The following is a 20,824-nucleotide window of genomic DNA, read 5'->3' as shown; positions in this document are numbered from 1 at the left end:
CAGTGTTAGTGGTAGGCCGTCTCTCTCAAGTGCTTCAGAAAATAACAGGAGGAAATATAGAGTGGCTGCTAACTGACGGCGAGCTTCTCTGACTCCATTCAACTTCTCATGAGGCACAGAATGACACTGGCTTCTAGGAAAAGCAGGTTCGCAGGACTCTATCGGAAATTTCCCAGTAGGAAATTCCTAAATTCGGGAGGGGTTTCCGTTTTTGTGCTGGAAAGATTGATCTTGCAGTCACCAAAGCTCTCCTCTGGGTGGGAAGAATCAAAATAAGTGGAGATAAGCTGCCGTGACTCCACGCTCGGACAGAATTAATGATGTGGTAGGGGAACAAGTTGTTTTCACTACAAGAATCAGATTACGATAGTCGAGATCCAAAAATCTGCTCTTATGGAACGAATGACGTGGTAGGGGAACAAGTTGTCTTTGTTACAAGAATCAGATTACAATAATCGAGATCCAAAAGTCTGTTCTTATGGAAAGAATGACGTGGTAGGAGAACAAGTCGTCTTTGCCACAAGACTCCAATTATGAAAGTCGAGATCCAAAAGTCTGTTCTTATGGAAAGAATGACGTGGTAGGGGAACAAGTCGTCTTTGTCACAAGACTCCAATTATGAAAGTTGAGATCCAAAAGTCTGCTCTTATGGAACGAATGACGTAGTAGGGGAACAAGTTGTCCTTGCTACAAGAATCAGATTATGATAGTCGAGATCCAGAAATCTGCTCTTATGGAACGAATGACGTGGTAGGGGAACAAGTTGTCTTTGCCACAAGAGTCCAATTATGAAAGTCGAGATCCAAAAGTCTGCTCTTATGGAACGAATGACGTGGTAGGGGAACAAGTTGTCTTTGCCGCAAGAGTCCAATTATGAAAGTCGAGATCCAAAAGTCTGCTCTTATGGAACGAATGACGTGGTAGGGGAACAAGTTGTCTTTGCCACAAGAGTCCAATTATGAAAGTCGAGATCCAAAAGTCTGCTCTTATGGAACGAATGACGTGGTAGGGGAACAAGTTGTCTTTGCCACAAGAGTCCAATTATGAAAGTCGAGATCCAAAAGTCTGCTCTTATGGAACGAATGACGTGGTAGGGGAACAAGTTGTCTTTGCCGCAAGAGTCCAATTATGAAAGTCGAGATCCAAAAGTCTGCTCTTTTGACCTGCAAGCCAGTGAAGAGATACTGATATCCAGAAAATGACACATTTTAATGTAAAGTTTTTGTGCCGGTAACTAAGTCGTAGGAGGCACAATCTAGAATATTTAGAATAGTAAATATTGTCTAGAGGCCAAGTTATGGAGTGGCCATTTGGAGAAGCCCATATGGAGATCTTGAGGACCCGATTCTGTCCCAGGAATTGAAGCTCCCCGTCCTTAACCTATATCCTTCTCCTTGCGTTCTTCTTGGCTAGAGACTACAAGTGACCGATTCCAGCAAAAGCCATGACAGAGTAAACGAAGCTCCCCATTGTCCCTGGCGCAGAGTGAGGAGGGATCTGGGTGTTTCTCGGCATCTCTTCCGCTCTTCTTCCTTTTAAAGACCCAGGGAGGAGAAAAGAGGAGATGAATCGGCTCCCACTGAGAAGAGAAATCCCCCAAGGGAACCATACCGAGCTGCAAAAAAAAGAGAAGAAGACACACTCTCTCTCTTGCAAATGTTGGGTTTGATGTTCCTTTACTCCTGAAAGCTACGATGACATTTCAAGACTGTGACTATCCCCAGGGGAACAACTAAGAGGATTGTGACTTCCTTTGAATGAATATAAATCAACCAGTGAGTTTTTGGCAGCATGAACTCACTCCCCTTCGGAGTGGTCTCTTCTCGTTGATGAAGTACCGTCACCCCACTTCTCCCTTCCTTCCTTCCTTCCTTCCTTCCTTCCTTCCTTCCTTCCTTCCTTCCTTCCTTCCTTCCTTCCTTCTATCCTTCCTTCCTTCCTTCCTTCCTTCCTTCTTTCCTTCCTTCCTTTCTTCTTTCTTTCTTTCCTTCCTTCCTTCCTTCCTTCCTTCCTTCTGTCCATCCTTCCGCCCATCTTTCCTTCCTTCTATCCTTCCTTTCTTCCTTCTTTCCTTCCATCCTTCCTTCTTTCCTTTCTTCCATCCTTCCGTCCTCCTTTCCTTCCTTCCTTCTTTCTGTCCATCCTTCCGTCCATCTTTCCTTCCTTCTTTCCTTCCTTCCTTTCTTCCTTCTTTCCTTCCTTCCTTCCTTCCGTCCATCCTTCCGCCCATGTTTCCTTCCTTCTATCCTTCCTTCTTTCCTTCCTTTCTTCCTTCCTTCCACCCGTCTTTCCTTCCATCCTTCCTTCTATCCTTCGTTCCTTCCTTCCTTCCTTCCTTCCTTCCTTCCTTCCTTCCTTCCTTCCTTCCTTCCTTCCTTCCGTCCATCCTTCCACCCATCTTTCCTTCCTTCCTTCCTTCCTTCCTTCCTTCCTTCCTTCCTTCCTTCCTTCCTTCCGTCCATCCTTCCACCCATCTTTCCTTCCTTCCTTCCTTCCTTCCTTCCTTCCTTCCTTCCTTCCTTCCTTCCTTCCTTCCTTCCTTCTGTTCCTCCTTCTTGCCTCCAGTTTCCCTTTCATGTTATTAATACTTCTGTAGTGGAAGGAGACTACACAAAGCTACTTTTTCCAGCCACAACTGCTGCAGCATCTGGAACCGTCCTGCTGGTTCTCCGCAAATAGAAGAGACCCCGTTTCTGGAACGGTGAACCAACTATGGATGCCTGCCATAGATGTGGGCGAAACGTCAGGAGAGAATACTTCTGGAACATGGCCACACAGACCAAAAGAGATACAACAACCCCAAGATCCGACTGATTCCGTGCAGTCCTGCAGATTATTCTCAATCAGGCCATCCGATCAACCTGGCCTGCTGCCTTTCTCAAACTCCTGGATCAGAAGCTATGAAAGGTCTACCTAGAGAATGGTGTTGGGGGCAGAAGGTCCCTCTGCACAGTTGGATCCGATAATAAGAAGTGAAAAGGGCAGGAAAGGCCACCGGGAATGTCACCTTTCTGGGCGCGTTTAGGACTTCCGCTTGCTAGTCCTTTCTGAAGGCTGCTAGACAACATTAGCCCAAACTGTACGTTTTTATCCTTCGGGGTCAACATTTCTAACAATCCCATGATGTCCTTCTCCCTTCGGCAGACTCTTCCACCACCTAAATTAGATCTAAAGGGGTTTTTTGTGGTCCTAACTAGGACTTGGTGCATTTCTCAGCCGTCAACGCTGCTGAAGACACTTTCCATACCTCGAGGACCCAGGTTGGATTCTGCTGGGTGCAAACACCCCTTCGTTTCATGGAATACAACTTGTGTTTTCTCAGTGCAAAGATTTTCCTCTACACGGCCTTGTTTTTTGGGATTCCAGCGAAAGCAGGGCAGTCTCCGCGACACAGATGCATTAACGCAGCCCACAAAACAGAACAAAGCAAATATTCCGGAAAAAATATTATTTAGAGCAGCATCGAGCAGGGAGGCATTGGTAATGCGTTCCTAATGCGAAGCTCCCATCCAGCTGGGTTTGTCCTCGTTTCAGCAGCTGTCGTGGCCCGGATTCGAACGAGAGAAAGAGCGAAAGAGCGGGGTGGGAAGAGAAGAGCGGAAGCATCAAGAGTCAACAGGGCTCGGATTGGGCCGAAAAGAACGGAGCCTCTTGCCGGGACTGACAATAATGCATCCGCACCGTTGTTTGCAGCTGTTGTTAATATTATCCGAGCAGAAGAGAACACCTGAGCCTCTCTCGGCAGCTGGGACTTCTGTGGCTGAACAACCACGGATTTTATTAAGCACAAACAAGAGAAGAGAGGGCAAAACTCCTGTCTTTCGGTCTCGGTGTCTCTGTGACTTTTTGGTTCTCCCACCGAGTCAATTCTAGAGCTGCCTTGCCCTATTTGTGTTGTGGAGTAAGAAAATTGCAGCATTACGACTTCTTCCAACCTTTAGTTCGGAGGTTCTCAAACTTTTTCAGCCGCAGAGTTTCTCGTCGAACCCCAAGAAATATTTTACATTATAGATTATATGTAATATAATGTACACACACACACATATATATATATGACAAGGGCAAACTTTTGGATACAGGGGCCGCATTACATTCTAAAACTTCACTAACTGTTCGGGCCATAGCCAGAGGGATTGAGAGTGTTTGTGTGAACTACAGTAGAGTCTTGCTTATCCAACGTTCTGGATTATCCAACGCATTTTTGTAGTCAATGTTTTCAATACATTGTGATATGTTGGTGCTAAAATTGAAAATACAGTAATTACTACATAGCATTACTGCATATTGAACTTTTGGATACAGGGGCCGCATTGCGTTCTAAAACTTCGCTAACTGTTCGGGCCATAGCCAGAGGGATTGAGAATATTTGTGTGAACTAATTGGAAAAATAATATGAACGAATTCGTATTACGCACACTACAAAGATCTCGTTTGTAGCGCCAAAAAGAAAGAAAGGAAGAACAATACAGTATTTAAAACTAAGGATAATTTTAACCAACATAAACAGCATTCCAGTAGAAGACCATCTTGTCAACTCCACTCCTATCTTCAAGCACAATCAAAGCATCCTCAACAGATGGCCATCCGGCATTTGTAACAACAACAACAACAACAACAACAACAACAGTAATATCTATCTATCTATTGTAGGATGGACTGGATGGCCCTTGGGGTGTCTTCCAACTCTAGAAGTCTATCTATCTATCCATCTATCTATCTATTTTACTATCTATTTATCTATAGATAATAGTCCCACGTTTTGCGTCTTGTACATATACGTAAGATGCGAAACCAAGACGAATGGGGGCTTCAATGCCTCTAAGCGATGCGATTACGAAGAGGAGAACCCGAGTTCAGAACCCCGTGTCCTGCATCGTCTGTATCTCTACGTCTATTTCCCGATGACTGTTGACAACCAGTGAGTCTTAAAAGAGGAGGGAGGAGCGGGGAAGGAAGAGAGCCGACAGGAATCCTTTAAAGGGCAGCGCCGGCTGAGTGCTGGAGGAAAACCCAACCAGACACATGATGAACGTTCCCTTCAAACCGACATCACATCCAATTGAACGCGCACTCCGTCTCACTTCGGCTCGGGTTTTCATCCGTACACAGCGCTTTCGGAGCAGCTGTGGGTCACAAGACTCTTTAAAAGAGGGAGCAACAGGTGTTTGCTGTATCAGTGAAGGTACTGCAAGTCCCGTTATACATGGCAAGCTTGGTCCAGATCCATCGTTAGTTGGATTTACAGTGCTCTCTGGATGTCGGTCAAGTGCAACTCTTGTAAATCGTGGTGAATTCTCCCCAAACCTCTTGTTCAGTTGCTGATCAATTCCTCTGTTTGCTGTGTACCATAGGAAAGGGTAGGAAAGGGTTAAGGGAGAGGCAGTGAGCGGGGTCATGCAAATTAGGGAACCTGGGATTTCCATTTTGGAGGAGAAACAGAACATCTAGGGTGAAATGGTCCTCGCATGAAAGCCTTCACTTGGGTGGAGGGCAGGATGGTGCCATAGGAAAGGGTAGGAAAGGGTTAAGGGAGAGGCAGCGGGCGGGGTCATGCAAATTAAGGAGCTCTGGGATGTCCGTTCTGGAGGAGAAACAGAACATCTAGGGTGAAATGTTCCCCGCATGAATAATAATAATAATAATAATTTTATTCTTATATCCCGCCCCATCTCCCCGGAGGGACTCGGGGCGGCTTACATGGGGCCATGCCCAGACACGACAGCACAAATCAGATAAAACATTAAACTGAGCAGTAAAACTTCAACGTGATTAAAAACAGTCATAAAAGTCAATATAGACAATAATATTAAAATCCCGATTTGGGTCAAAAGATCCAGGTCAAAAGATGAAAGCCTTCACTTGGGTGGAGGGCAGGTTGGTGCCATAGGAAAGGGTAGGAAAGGGTTAAGGGAGAGGCATCAGGCGGGTTCATGCAAATTAAGGAGCCCTGGGATGTCCATTCTGGAGGAGAAACAGAACATCTAGGGTGAAACTGAACCAAGTCTGACCCTGCTCAGAGACCAATATCAGGCGGAAGATAACTCTCGTTTGCAAATAAAGCAATTAATCACGAGTTTACCGACTGGGCAGAACTTTATTTCTGTGCCACGAAGGGAGAGCGTGGCCGGGGTTGTGCGAGGAAGCCCCCAATTAAGCAAGAGGCGGCCTCCGCCTTCCTTGGGAGCACGCCAGCTGTCTAATAAGACATCGACGAGGATCTTTCTCTATTAGTTAAAATGAATATTTAGACTCGGTGCCAAATGGAGAGATGACAGAGTTACTTAGGGACGGCGCGGTCGCATTAGGCAAATGTTTTTTCTTTCTTTCCAATCTGCTAATGAGGTGGCTCTCTACGCGTACCTTCAACTAACCGGAGAAAGCAAAGGCCATTACGGCAGGAGACGAGGAGACGTCGGATTTGTTCCAGGTTGAGAAGAAGAAGGAGGAGGCAGGAAGGCAAACGAGACACAACATAGCATTCGCTCTATGAAGAGGTCGTATTCTTATGGAGTGCTAACAATGAGCGTCACAATGTCCATGGATTGCAGCTCCCAGCATGCTTCGTCATTGGCTTTGTTGGTCTGTGTTCATTCAGAAGACCTACTACATCTGTTATAGAAATCCAATATGCTGATGATAACGTAGTCTGTGCTCATTCAGAAGACCTACCACATCTGTTACAGAACTCCAATATGCTGATGATAACGTAGTCTGCTCTTTCAGAAGACCTATATCAGTTATAGAACTCCAATATGCTGATAACGTAGTCTGTGCTCATTCAGAAGAAGACCTATATCTGTTACAGAACTCCAATATGCTGATGATAACGTAGTCTGCTCTTTCAGAAGACCTATATCAGTTATAGAACTCCAATATGCTGATGATAACGTAGTCTGCTCTTTCAGAAGACTTATATCTGTTATAGAACTCCAATATGCTGATAACGTAGTCTGTGCTCATTCAGAAGAAGACCTATATCTGTTACAGAATTCCAATATGCTGATGATAACGTAGTCTGCTCTTTCAGAAGACTTATATCTGTTATAAAACTCCAATATGCTGATGATAACGTCATCTGTGCTCTTTCAGAGGAAGATCGAATGAAGCAGGGAGTGTTTGAGGATCGGGACATTTGTAGGGAGACCAAGATGGTTCTTTATAAAGCTATTCTCCTCCCAACCTGGTTACATGGCTGCGAAACGTGGACCATCTACAGACGTGACACTCAATTTCTGGAACAATTCCATCAGCGTTTCCTCTGAAAAATCCTTCAAATCACTGAAAACGGACCAGGGTTTAGCCGACTTACACAACTCTAGTTGAGACTCGATGAGATCTAGTAATGGAAAAACTAGAGCTATAGCAGGATGTCCCTCCTGAAGAGACCTTCCACTTAGCCGGGCCTCCTTGTTGAAGAGGTTCTTCTTTCTCTTGCCGTCAACATTCTCCATCGTTGTTGTTGTTTCCTCGCAGCTCCCACCACGTTCTGCTCCTCCTTTCTCCCAATCTCCCCTCGCTGTTTACACACCTCCTGGGGAGAAGGGTAATTATTAGAGCTGCTCAAGGATGGAACTGATTTGATTCCACCTGGAAGGCATTTGCATCTGTTGTATATGGATGTGTCGGAGGCGCCTTTAATCCCGCCAGGCTTCTCGGGAGGCGGTTACGCAGGCAGAACCAATCTTCCCGGCTTCGTCTTGGAGAACATTTTGAAATGTAATATTTCCAGGAAGTAGCTTGGACCTGAGGCTCAAATACTACTACTCGTCTGGGCCATTATTCCTCTAATATTTATTATTTACAGTATTCATATTCCGAACTTCACACCCTGCAGATCCTTGCAAATGAACAGAACCTCAAAGAGTCAGATACAGATACTCTCACTGAGTCACAAAGGAGAGAGAAAGATGAAAACTTTCATCCTCCTTATCTAGACACCTGCTGACAGGTCATCAGTAAGAGACAAATGTTGGATACAACCCCTTGTCAGATACAGAATAGACAGATACTCACACTGAGTCACACAGGAGAGAGGAAGATGGATTGTCGTAATATTTCTGGAAACTCAGTTTTGACTGTTTCGTTTGATTTTGACTCTGGGACTCTGTTTCCACTTCTACGGAGGCTGGGATTGGCCAGACACCAGTGCCACTAATGGTTTGCCCAATTGATAATTCCACCACTGGTTTTTGCTGATATATTATTAATAATAATAATAATAATAATAAGATTATAAGATTGAACTTCAAAGACTCTGGCAGAAACCAGTGCAGGTGGTCCCGGTGGTGATGGGCACATTGGGTGCCGTGCCAAAAGATCTCAGCCGGCATTTGGAAACAATAGACATTGACAAAATTACGATCTGCCAACTGCAAAAGGCCACCCTGCTGGGATCTGCGCGCATCATCCGAAAATACATCACACAGTCCTAGACACTTGGGAAGAGTTCGACTTGGGATTTTGTGATACGAAATCCAGCATATCTACCTTGTTTGCTGTGTCATAATAATAATAATAATAATAATAATATAATAATAATAATAATAATAATAATAATAATAATAATAATAATAATAATAATAACTTTATTTTTATACCCCGCCCCATCTCCCCGAAGGGACTCGGGGCGGCTTACATGGGGCCTTGCCCGATAAAACAATCAAATATCAAAACACAGCAATAAAACAGTTATCCAATAAAAACATCAATTACAGTAAAAACAATCGTTAAAATCAACATAAAACATACAATATTAACACTGGAGACTAATTCATAGAACCCAGGCAATGTGCAACATGGGCCGAAATGGGCCGAAATGGGGAAGGTAATTTCTCAGTTAAAATGGACAAATGGATATATTGACTCATCATTCAACCTTTGAATCAATGAGCCTTCTGTCGTCAGGACCAACCAGACAAATTAAGGTCTATACTTCCCCATCGGCCCGTATTCCGGATTTCCACCAGTTTCACTTTTATGACTGTTTACTGATGTTGATGTTTTATTGATGCGACATTTGTTTTATTCTCGGTATTTGTTTTATTGCTGCTGTTGTATTGTCGTCGGGCATGGCCCCATGTAAGCCGCTCCGAGTCCCTCCGGGGAGATGGGGCGGGGTATAAAAATAAAGTTATTATTATTAGATTACTTTTTCACCCTGTAGAACGTGGTAGCTGGCGCCAAGTGTCAAGGCGCATCCGGCGCAAACCTTTCGAAGTCTCTCCCCGTCTGGTTTTTCCTGCCTCGGTGCCAAGAGCAACCTCGGCGAAGAGCTTTCGCAACCTCCCGGGGGGAAGGAATCTTTTAATTGACATATGGATTTTCCTGTCGTCGGTGCGGGCGAGTCTAAATTGCTCATTAATTTTTACAACAGTCACTGGCTTTCTGCAACTTCCACCAAGGATGATGAGATATTAATCTCAACCCCGTCGGGGATTGGGGAGGTGACATTTCGAGAGCCGCTTGGTCCCAGGCTCGTCCCGAGACCAAACGGACGGCGATTAGTTGCGAAAATGGGGCAAAGGGAGGGAACGGGTGACCTTTAGAAAAGATCAGAGTTTGGAAATGTACTTTAGATTGCTTCTTCCAAGGTTCTCGGGCCGGATTTAGACATCGGAGGGGGGCTCTGAGTGACATAGTCCATAGTCACAGGGCTGGGCTGTGGCGCAGCTGCCTAGTAACCAGCTGCTATAAATCACTACTGACCGAGAGGTCATGAGTTCGAAGCATGGGTTGGGTTAAGCCTCCGACCATTAATAGCCCCGGTTTGTTGACCTATGCAGCTCCGAAAGACAGTTGCATCTGTCAATTAGGGAAATTTAGGGACGCTTTATGCGGGGAGGCTAATTTACAACACCATAAAACTGCCAGCAAAACACGAGGAAAGGAATGAGGAAGTACAGCCACTACTGGACGGTGAAGCAACAGCTCCCCCTGTGGCCGGAATCGTGAAGCTGGAAAAATGTTAAAAATGCCTCTGAGTCTGTCTAATGTATGTTGTGTGTCTGTTGGCATTGAATGTTTGCCATATATGTGTTCATTGTAATCCGCCCTGAGTCCCCTTCGGGGTGAGAAAGAAGGGCGGAATAGAAATACTGTCAATAAATAAATAAATAAATAGTCTGGGAAATTGCTGCAATGAAATCCAGATGAGCCCCACGTGAGCTATGGAGAACCTTCTCACAGTGACACCAAAGGCACTCCAAGCGGTCAAAGGAAATCTAGTATCCAGAGCGGATTTGGTGAACTAACAACACGGAAGCCACTTGTGCATTCTCTTCCATCCCGCTCCGGACATTAATTCCGCCTCCTCTTCCCTCTCTGTGGTTGCAGATTGACTTCCCCGCGTGCCGTTTTTGCAAGATCTCCACCGACGCCGCTTTTTCCTGGAGCGAACGACGCCGCAAAGCCGCTTTCGACCGAACTCCATCTGTGTCGCATTTCACGGAGGCGGGTTTCCCTCCCTTTTAACGCGCGGAGGGGAAATTTAGGGCCCTCTTTCTTTAATTCAAGGCCTATAAAGCCGGGGAATGCCACGCCGATAAACTTTATTTTTACGCAGTGCCAGTCGCGTCGTAAAGCCCTTTTACGGCATTCGACATTCTAATGTGGCGTATGATATGACTACTTGAGGAAGTAGCCATTAAGTAGGGAGGCAGGAGGAGGGATTGTGGGGAAGGGACGGGAAAGACCACCGCCTCCAGATCGGGAAACAAACAAAACACCGAGTCCTTTTGATGATAGTACTTCCTCATGTTCTTCGCATGCCGCTGGCAGTTTTATGGCATCATAAATTAAGTTAAATTAGCCTCCACGCAATAATAATAATAATAATAATAATAATAAAATTACTAGCTGTGCTCGGCCACGCGTTGCTGTGGCAAAGTGGTGGTGGTATTGGTTTAAAATTGTTGTGTAATTTTTATTTGATGTTATTTGCATTTTTTTATTAATTTTATTGTAAGTTATATTTTTATTTATTATATTTTATTATTTTGTATTATTTTTAGTTATTTTCTGTTATTATAGTATTTTATTGTATTAATTTTTTTAGTGTTTTTTATTATTTTTTATTGGGTTGCTAGGAGACCAAGTTGGAGGAGCTTAGCCTTCTAACTGGCAGCAATTGGATAAAAGCAATTATTCCTCTCTCTCTAATTAGGACTTTATTTTTCTTTTCTTTTTGTTGTATCAACCTAGAGGCATGGATGATGGGTTGTGTTGTCATATTTCGAGGTTGGGGGGCCTGTAGTTGTGTTGTTTTGTGGGTCGCCGTGATGCCATCACTCTTTTATATATATAGATGAAATAATCCATCTTTCTCTCTCCTGTGTGACTCAATGAGAATATCTGCCTATGTTGTATGTGAAGATGAAAGAATCCATCTTCCTCTCTCCTGTGTGACTCAGTGTGAGTATCTGCCTACATTTTATGTGACTATTTGATGACTCTGATTGTTTGCAAATACAAGGAACAGGTGGCTATCCATGGAGGAAGAAAAACTCCCTCTTTCTCTCTCCTGTGTGACTCAGTGATGCCTACGTTGTATGTGACTATTTGTTGACACTAATTGTTTGCAAGTACAAGGAATGAGGATCTGCATATCCTGTTTGTATATATTGCAACTGTGAAGATTAGAACCTCCGGATATTTTGGATGAAAATCCGAATCTGTGAGTTTACTAAACTGTGTAGATAACGTCAGATGCTGGAAGTTGGATTTTGCTGATAGACGGGATGAAGCGTGTTTCTGCTGTGACTCTGCTGTGTTTTGCTTGCTTCTGGGACACGTGGTACCTAGAGTACAAGTAGGTCATGATTTGGAAACTATAAATCACTTCACGACCAGCATCCCACAGCAGAACTGGACACAGCGTCTATTATTCTGAGAGGGACGCCATGACTTCCCTTGATCTAGACACTGTACACACAATCCCATTAGCTTTTTGAGCTGCTGCACCACATTGCTGGCTCATGTTCAAGTAATCTCTTATCAAAGTATCTGATACTCGCAGTCCAAACAGGCGTCCAAACACGGCCTTCCTCGGCTTCACCTTTTTGATTCCTCTCTCGTCCGGATCCCTCCGGGTCCGCAAGAGGGCCGTCTTCCCGCACTCGCGGATGGGCTCGCTCTCCTAGAAACCCTCTTTTCAGAGATGGGAGCTGAGATTGGAGGACGATTTAATTCTTTCATTACTAGAATCCAATTTTCCTCCTGACGGGAACGAAATGGAGAGAGGATAATAAGCCCCGCGCTGGGTGCAGCCGGGATCTGTGCTTAGTGTCATTAATGAGGACAGCTTCATTAACAAGCCGAATTGCAATAAAAGAGAAAACAGGGAGCCCGGGAAGGGGAGGGAACGCGATCCTTGCAAACTATTGCCGGAGAGCATTGGAGCAGAGAGTACATCTGATATTTGCCAGCAAAGGAAGGGAGGACGGCGAGGAATGCTGCTTTTCTTTGTCTCTTGCAAAAAGGGCTCCTTGAAAGGTCAGATCCTGGTGGATTAAACACACTTCCTGGCCATCAAAGTCAATGCAAGTTGAAGTCTGATATTGGCCACAATCCTGCTTGAGATGCATGTCGGTGCAAGTGATGCTAGGCGCATAGAGCAGAAGCCAGTGACGATGCTCAAAAGACAAAGAGAGATATCATATCTGCATCCATTGGTTGTTGTTATTATTATTATTATGTTTAATCACACCCTGCTTTTTCTCTCCAAAAGACTCCCCTTGTTCCTTTCTTTCTTTGCTGGAAACCGTCCAGAGGCCAGCGGTTGGCGCCAGTCCACTTTCGGCATCAGATTGCTTTCAAACACAATCCTAGCCGAACGGGGTTCTGCCTTTTATGTCGAGAGCAAGTTAATTGTTTTAATTAAAGCTAATGTGGTAAAAGCAGAGGCACTAAGCGGGTGTATATAAAAAGCCAAGGGTTTATTACGGCATTCAGTATATCGTCGGCGAACATTGGTTTCTCGCAGTGCCGGGCCCTGGCGTTTCAAGAGGCAAACCCTATTAACCCTCCGTCACCCCAGTTGAGTGGGGCAGGGAATCCACCCCGGAGTTTAGCTAACTAAATGGGTGACAAGATACAACACCTTGGAAAGCTTGTTTCTTGATGGATACAAGACGGGGTTGAAGCAACAACTGAAGAAAAAGAGAACTCCGTCCCCTGCGAACTGTGCCATTCTTTGGTGGCTAATTTCTGTGATTCCTGATATCTGCCGCTGTCACAAACGCCTGTCCATAACGACAGGAGCCAAAAAAGGCCCTCGAACCCGTCCCCCAGGCCTTTTCTCTCCACCCGCAGCTGCAGAAAGAGCCACGGAGAAGCGGATTAGTCGGGCGAAGCCATTCATCAACTCCCGTTTGCGGTGCCACAGCTGTGCTCTTATTCGGGATCCTTCCTGCCTTCAGCTTCGCTTTGATAAATGCCCGTGTTTCATCTTTTCAAGGCTGAAATGACTTCTCAATTTGCGCCTGTCTTTTTTGCCCGGAGTAGAGGAAACGAGGGAGATATGGCGGAGGTCCCTCTAGCCGAGGCGTCCTCGTTCGCAACGCCTGGCTTGTGGAGATCAAGAGTCCCACAAAGAATACACCAAGCGTGGGCACCTGTGGGTCTTCGGGTCCCTCTCTTGCTCTCTGGGCTCAACATCTCACCCTTTTCTAAGTCGCACTCCTCGCTTTCAGACTAACATGAGACTTTGCAGACCGGAATCAGTGTTGAGACTCACGTGGGTCTCCCAATGTTGTGGGACTGCAATCCTAAGGGAGCACAGCAATATCCTCCTATACTTCACCTAAGGAAACTGTCATGATCTCCAATCTTTGACATCTCCGGCCGGCTGACAAAGATCAGATGCCAGCCATAAAACTTCAATTACCCTCTGGTATGTGAGAGCCCCTATACAAATGGGCTAAAGAGAAGGTTCTGGTATTCTGTACAATAAAACCTGTTGGAATCTACCAGCGTGTGTCTTGGTGCTTTCTTCTGGTGGAAGACTGACCTACAGCACAACTGGGAGAAGAGAACCTGACAGAAACCAAGGCATATGTGGCCTTCTGAGATGACAAAATTTTTAAAAAGTATGGGGTCAGTTTCGATTCTAAAATATTTGGTGTGGGCCACGCAAAGGCTTCGGAGGTGGCTTCCGATTTAGAAAACTTCCGATTTTCTTACGATTTCCGAAACTAGGCACAAGCCTAGTTCCTATATTTGGTGGGGCAGCAAATCCATTCCCAAATTTAATCCAGATCTTAAAAGAGTCACTCAAAAAGTATGGGGTCAAATTCTTCAGAGATGGCTTCCGACTTACAAAACTTCCGATTTTCTTATGATTTCCGAAACTAGGCACAAGCCTAGTTCCTATATTTGGTGGGGCAGCAAATCCACTCCCAAATGTAATTCATACTCAAAAAGTATGGGGTCAAACGCTTTGGAGATGGCTTCTGACTTACAAAACTTCCGATTTTCTTCCGATTTCCGAAACTAGGCACAAGCCTAGTTCCTATATTTGGTGGGGCAGCAAATCCACTCCCAAATGTAATCCAGATCTTAGAAGAGTTGCCTAAGGTGTTCTTCACCACCCAAGGTCCACCATAAATAACCTGAAGGCACAGGAGGAGGAGGAGGGAAACAACAACCCAAGTGCCGTTATCTAGAAATGAGGAAATATTTTGTGAGAATCCATTCTTTTGCTTCCAATGTCCTGCTCTCTTTTTCACCTGAATGCATACTTTTCCTTCCTCTTCCCAAAGAAGGTGGGAAGAAAATATCCTTACAAAGAGCGGCCATCTACCTTTGGTGATTTGTGGCCGACGGGGTCAGGGGCTCACGTCCTGCTCGCTCATAATCCTCGGGAAATATTTTGAGAAAATGTAATGAAAATTATTCAGCTAATCTACTTTAATAACCGAAGCAAGAAGGGCCTCTGTGCAGGCTGGACAGTCTAATGATTTTGACAAAATATTAGCTGTCGCTTCCCATCAGTTTCAGGGGGACGGGCGCAGGCATTAATGAGGGCGGCTAATTCATCAGGCTAATCCGCCAGGAAGACAGAGGAGACGCCGGAGCCGGACGGTTAATCTTCCTCCGTCACGCCGGCTCTTCTTCCGTCGTCGGGCCCGGAAAGTGAAGGATGGGCACCGTACCCAGCTGGGTAGGTTAAAGAAACTCTGGTGCGACGGAAGGAAATCATTCTTGTCTTCTCCAACTTGGGTAAGAGAAGGAGAAGAAGATCCTGATTTATTTCCCCAGAAATGGTTGAACAAGTGTGTGTCGTAAGTGTGGCGAGAAGGAGAATTCGGGATTGACGATTTTCACTGTTTGGGACTTGTTATCTCAAGAGCCTTTTCCACACATTCTGTGGTTTCTTCTTCAGAACACGCAAGTTGTGAAATGTTGGGAGGGCATGCATTTCCCCTTAGATGTGGATCAATGGGGCTGAGAAATCCTCAGAGCAGGATTGACCCAGATTCATCGGTTTTCGGTTGCTGTTTGGTTGTTTTACGACCCTCCTCGAGAACACGATAGCTTTCCTTTTTATGAGACTTTGGTGGCCCCGTAAAAGCGTTATTAAATCCTATTTCTGTTTGGCTTAATCATTGTTTGTTTCCACCGTAGGAAGAAAAAAGAGACCATGTTTTCCCTGTGTGCTAATGGACTAAGATAATGATTTCCATCAAGGACAAACCTACTCATTACGTGGAAAATCTGCTCACCCCGAATTGAAATAGCCGGAGACTTTAATTTTGTGAGAGGAGGCGGGAGAGGAGAGGAGAGGCCGACTTCCCGGGCATAATGAGGATGCTTTAATTAAACCGTGTTGGATGCACACGGACTCTCCCAACCCTACCATTCGAGAATACCCAGGGCTTTTGGTCCAGCTGCCCGTCTCCGCTTCCTCCCGCACCGGGACGTGGTGCTCCTTTCAGGCCATGCTTTTGGCACGTCCTTCATGCTCCATCCTTCAAGGCTCAGTTTCCATGTTGTCCCAAGTTCTGAGCGAGGCCGTTAATCAGCCTTGTTATTTCCAGACCGTTATAGGAAGCCGGGCGCCTCGGGCTACATCCGTGTGACACTTCAGACAACCCCGATACCTGCCTGATTGATGCTCGGCTCTCTCTCTGTCTCAAGACTTGCCTCAAACCACGCAAGGCCATTCGTCTCTGACTTAGTAATACTGCTCTGACTTAGGCTGACTTTGCGGGATTTCAGGCAGAAAGCCGCCCAAGATGCGGACCCGTTACGGGCTCGTCGAAGTTGAGATCTGGAATCCGGTGCAAGCAATTCACACATCCTTCAGAGGCGAAGCTGTTCTAATACATCCAGCAAAGGGAGGTCTCTCTCTTTCCAACTTACTCCATTTCACTGTGTGAAATTATCCTCACTCAGGTGAGGCCATCCAGGCGGCTTTGTCACTGACCTTCAGACGGACGGGTTTTAAGCCTCAGTTAATTCTGCAATTTGGCTTTCGTGCCGCCGAGGTTTAATACTTCCTGGCCAAAGGAAGCTTTTCTCTGCCTTAATCCAAACAACTGTTCTCACTTCGTTTTCCTCCTCCCCGTGCCTTTCTTTCCCTTCCCAGATGAAACGAGAGAGGCGGTTATTAACCAACAAAGCCTTCCTCATTTTCCAGCTTGCTGGTTTCCTTTGCTACCTGCGCCCAGGGCTTCCGAGACGGAGATCCCATCCCTGGCCTCCTTGGGGCAGAAGCATCCGACCCATTCCTGCCTCCAGAAATCATTTGCTCGGCCGGAGAATTGCATTTACAAATTTAGCACCAAAATATCACAATATATTGAAAACATTGACTACAAAAATGAGTTGGATAATTCAGAACGTTGGATAAGCGAGTCTTGGATAAGTGAGGCTCTACTATACCGTAATTACTACATAGCATTACTGCGTATTGAACTACCTTTTCTTTCATATTTGTTGTATAACATGATGTTTTGGTGCTTAATTTGTAAAATAATAATCTAATTTGATGTTTAATAGGCTTTTCCTTAATCCCTTATTATCCAAAATACTCGCTTATTCAACATTCTGTTGGATAAGTGAGAATCTACTGTATATTCAAATAATGTTAATGCATTAAACTGCCCAAATAAAAGAAGGAAGATATGGCACCAAATTAACAGCGCGGTACCTACTGATCTACTCACATTTGCATGTTTTCGAACTATTAGGTTGGCAGAAGTTGGGGCTAACAGTGGGAGCTCACCCCACTCCCGTTGTTGGAGGAGTTGAAACATAAGGCGGTGCTATGCGTGAACATAACAACAATTATTTTTTTATATATAAAAATACAAACCAAGTATCTTGAAAAGTATAAAGAGAATAAGGCTAGAAAACGAAGCCGAACCCGAGACACTTGGATTGTTGACGTCGGAAGTTGGTGAGCCTTGGTGACCTTCCCAAAATGAGTGAAACTTCATGGATTTATCAATCCAAAAAGATTGGATTGGATGCAGGCGGAAGTGTACGTGGCAACACAAGACAAACAGACCCTTGGCCAAGGGATGACTCGGGGCAGAAGACCAGAAGGCCTCTGGGGAGTTTGACGGATAGGACGACAGACAGACAGACACACACACACACACACCCTACTACTGGTAGGTGACCTTCACACAGAAGGCCTCTTCATTCTTGTCTTCCCGATCGTTGATATAAATGAGAATCTCTTCCTGGCCGGAGCTCTGGCTCGGAGCAAAGCGTAAGCCGATGGTGTAGGTCTCGCCTCCGCCGATCTGCGAGAGGAAAAGACAAGAGCGGTCCGTTTCGGGGCACAATCGCACCCACTTCCCTGCCGCTGGGTTACGCCAGGACAGATTTCCCGTAAAATGGGTTCCAAGGTACTTAAATTCCCGACATTGTTCGATTCGGCTTGAAACTGAGGTGAGAGGAAGACGAGGAGGCGTCACTTGGCGGGAAAAAGGGTGCCTTATAGGGAGAGTAGTCTTATAGGGAGAGTAGTCTTATAGGGAGAGCAGTCTTATAGGAAGAGCAGTCATAGGGAGAGCAGTTATAGGGAGAGCGGTCTTATAGGGAGAGCAGTCTTATAGGGAGAGTAGTCATATACGGAGAGTAGTCTTATAGGGAGAGTAGCCTTATAGGGAGAGTAGTCATATAGGAAGAGCAGTCTTATAGGGAGAGTAGTCTTATAGGGAGAGCAGTCTTATAGGGAGAGCAGTCATAGGGAGAGCAGTCTTATAGGGAGAGCAGTTATAGGGAGAGCAGTCTTATAGGGAGAGCAGTCTTATAGGGAGAGTAGTCATATAGGAAGAGCAGTCTTATAGGGAGAGTAGTCATAGGGAGAGTAGTCTTATAGGGAGAGCAGTCTTATAGGAAGAGCAGTCTTATAGGGAGAGCAGTCATAGGGAGAGCAGTCTTATAGGGAGAGCAGTCATAGGGAGAGTAGTCTTATAGGGAGAGCAGTCTTATAGGAAGAGCAGTCTTATAGGGAGAGCAGTCATGGGGAGAGCAGTCTTATAGGGAGAACAGTTATAGGGAGAGCAGTCTTATAGGGAGAGCAGTCTTATAGGGAGAGTAGTCATATACGGAGAGTAGTCTTATAGGGAGAGTAGCCTTATAGGGAGAGCAGTCTTATAGGGAGAGCAGTCTTATAGGAAGAGTATATCCCAAACTATATTTTAACTGGAAAATTTAGGGGTCGTCCTATACACCGGAAAATACAGTATAGATGGTCACATACAAACTTATTAGGCCGAAAGGAGGACACGAGTGGGCACGTTAGGAAACCCTGGCTGAAAAGCCCTACCTCGAAGGAATCTTCCTTGAACTGCAGCAAGTCTGGGCGGTTGGTGTGGAGGAAATAAATCCTCCGGGACGGATAGGGGTTGGCGTAGGTGATCCTCTTGTTGGAGCCTTTCCCTCCTCCGGCGGGGAGCGCGATTTCGAAGGCCTGAGCAGAACGAAGAAGACCCCAAAAAGGTAAACAGTGAGCAGGGCTTGACGGTCGAGTGCTCACCCCGACCGGGCTTCGAACTGGTAGATCTTATTACTGCTGGGGATTTACCAGCACTAAAGCCCAGCCTTACAGCCTTACAGGGTTGCATCTGCCCCACGGGCCTCGAAAATCCATATTTCCATAACAGGAAACACGCTCAAAATAAAACAACTGTGAATAAGGATGTGTCCCAGCTCCTCCCTGTTAGGGTGTGAGTAGGCCACTCTACCGTTGCATGGCCGCCCACCTTGGAGATGAGGGGCTGCCGGCAGGACAGGCACAGCAACCAGGAGGAGACCAGCTGGTGGTACTCCACGTCCACCAGGTTGAGGTAGATGAACCGGTTCCCTGCGACGTGGGGCCTGATGCCCAGGTGCAGGTCTTGGACCCCGTTCGCCGGGAGGATGAAGGCGCCTTCCGGGTCCACCTGGAAGGGAGACGGGAGAGACAGAGGTCTTTGGAGGCATTTCGAGGAGTGGGAGTTCACCTACATCCAGCGTGAACAACGAACCCAACCAAACAATGATGGATCTGGACCACACTCGGCATCCCAAGGACAGGGATGTATAGTTCACCTGCAGTCTATGCAATCTATGAGTACTGATGGAGTTTCAGGGGGTTGACCTGGCATGATGTGAGAACGTATTCTTGAATGCCACTGAGATGCCACCATCCGACGCTACTCATACTATACCAGTATTATTACTGTATATACTCGAGTAGGTCTAGTTTTTCAGCCCTTTTTTAAGACTGAAAAAGCTCCCCTCGGTTTATACTCAGGTGAGGGTCCTGGTTGGCTTATATTTGGGTCAGCTTATACTCGAGAATATATGATACATTTATTATTTTTCTCTGTTATGATTGGTATTATTACATTTATTATTTTACTCTATTATTATTACATTTATTATTGTACTCTGTTATTGTTGCTATTACATTTATTTTACTCTATTTTTATTATTATTATTAATACACTTATTATTTCACTCTGATCTTATTATTATTACATTTATTATTCTAGTCTATTTATTATGACATGTCTTATTTTCCGGTATTTATTACTATTATTACATGTATTATTATTATTAAAAGGATACATAAGAAGTGCACATTGACATTGAAGAAGATGAGAATAAGGATTTAATCAGAGTTAGACAGTCTTATCTTAAATTAGAGCTTGATGTAAATATTTACAAACATTTAACCTACTGATGCCTCAATTAATGTAATTTTTTGGTATCTATTTTTATTTCTGAAATTTCCCACCCTCGGCTTATACTGGAGTCAATGTTTTCCCAGTTTTTTTGTGGTAAAATTAAGTGCCTCGGCTTATATTCGGGTCAGCTTATATTCGAGTATATACAGTAAATATATTTTAAAAATACAGAATAATTAGCAATAGTACTACAGTAGAGTCTCACTTATCCAACACTCACTTATCCAATGTTCTGGATTATCCAATGCATATTTGTAGTCAATGTTTTCAATACATCGCGATATTTTGGTGCTAAATTTGTAAATAAAGTAATTACTACATAGCAGTATTGAACTACTTTTTCTGTCAAATTTGTTGTACAACATGATGTTTTGGTGCTTAATTTGTAAAATCATAACCTAATTTGATGTTTAATAAGCTTTTCCTTAATCCCTCCTTATTATCCAAGATATTTGCTTATCCAAAGTTCTGCCGGCCCATTTATGTTGGATAAGTGAGACTCTACTGTATTTAAAAACATTTAACCTACTGATGCCTCAATTAATGTAATTTTTTGGTATCTATTTCTATTTCTGAAATTTCCCACCCTCGGCTTGTACTGGAGTCAATGATTTCTCAGGTTTTTTTGTGGTAAAATT

General features: G+C 44.8%; 1 protein-coding gene across 5 annotated transcripts in view; it reads right to left on the bottom strand.

The window, feature by feature from the left end:
- The window catches only part of nphp4 (nephrocystin 4), a 231,594-nt gene that overhangs the window by 151,500 nt on the left and 59,270 nt on the right, over positions 1–20,824 (bottom strand). For 4 of the 5 annotated variants that reach the window (XM_062965716.1, XM_062965719.1, XM_062965717.1 and 1 more), the window contains 3 exons: positions 19,218–19,397; positions 18,782–18,925; positions 17,606–17,750 (listed from right to left, as the gene is read on the bottom strand). In XM_062965716.1, the coding sequence (XP_062821786.1) occupies positions 17,610–17,750; positions 18,782–18,925; positions 19,218–19,397 (465 nt within the window). In that variant the 3' untranslated portion in view covers positions 17,606–17,609. Of the gene's footprint in view, positions 1–12,913; positions 17,751–18,781; positions 18,926–19,217; positions 19,398–20,824 lie in introns of those variants that run through there. The other variant, XM_062965715.1, reaches the window with a different exon arrangement.

Source organism: Anolis carolinensis, unplaced genomic scaffold (assembly GCF_035594765.1).
Source record: "Anolis carolinensis isolate JA03-04 unplaced genomic scaffold, rAnoCar3.1.pri scaffold_15, whole genome shotgun sequence".
Lineage (NCBI taxonomy): Eukaryota > Metazoa > Chordata > Lepidosauria > Squamata > Dactyloidae > Anolis > Anolis carolinensis.
The sequence above is the reverse complement of the archived record's forward strand: the minus strand, read 5'-3'. Positions and strand labels throughout refer to the sequence as shown.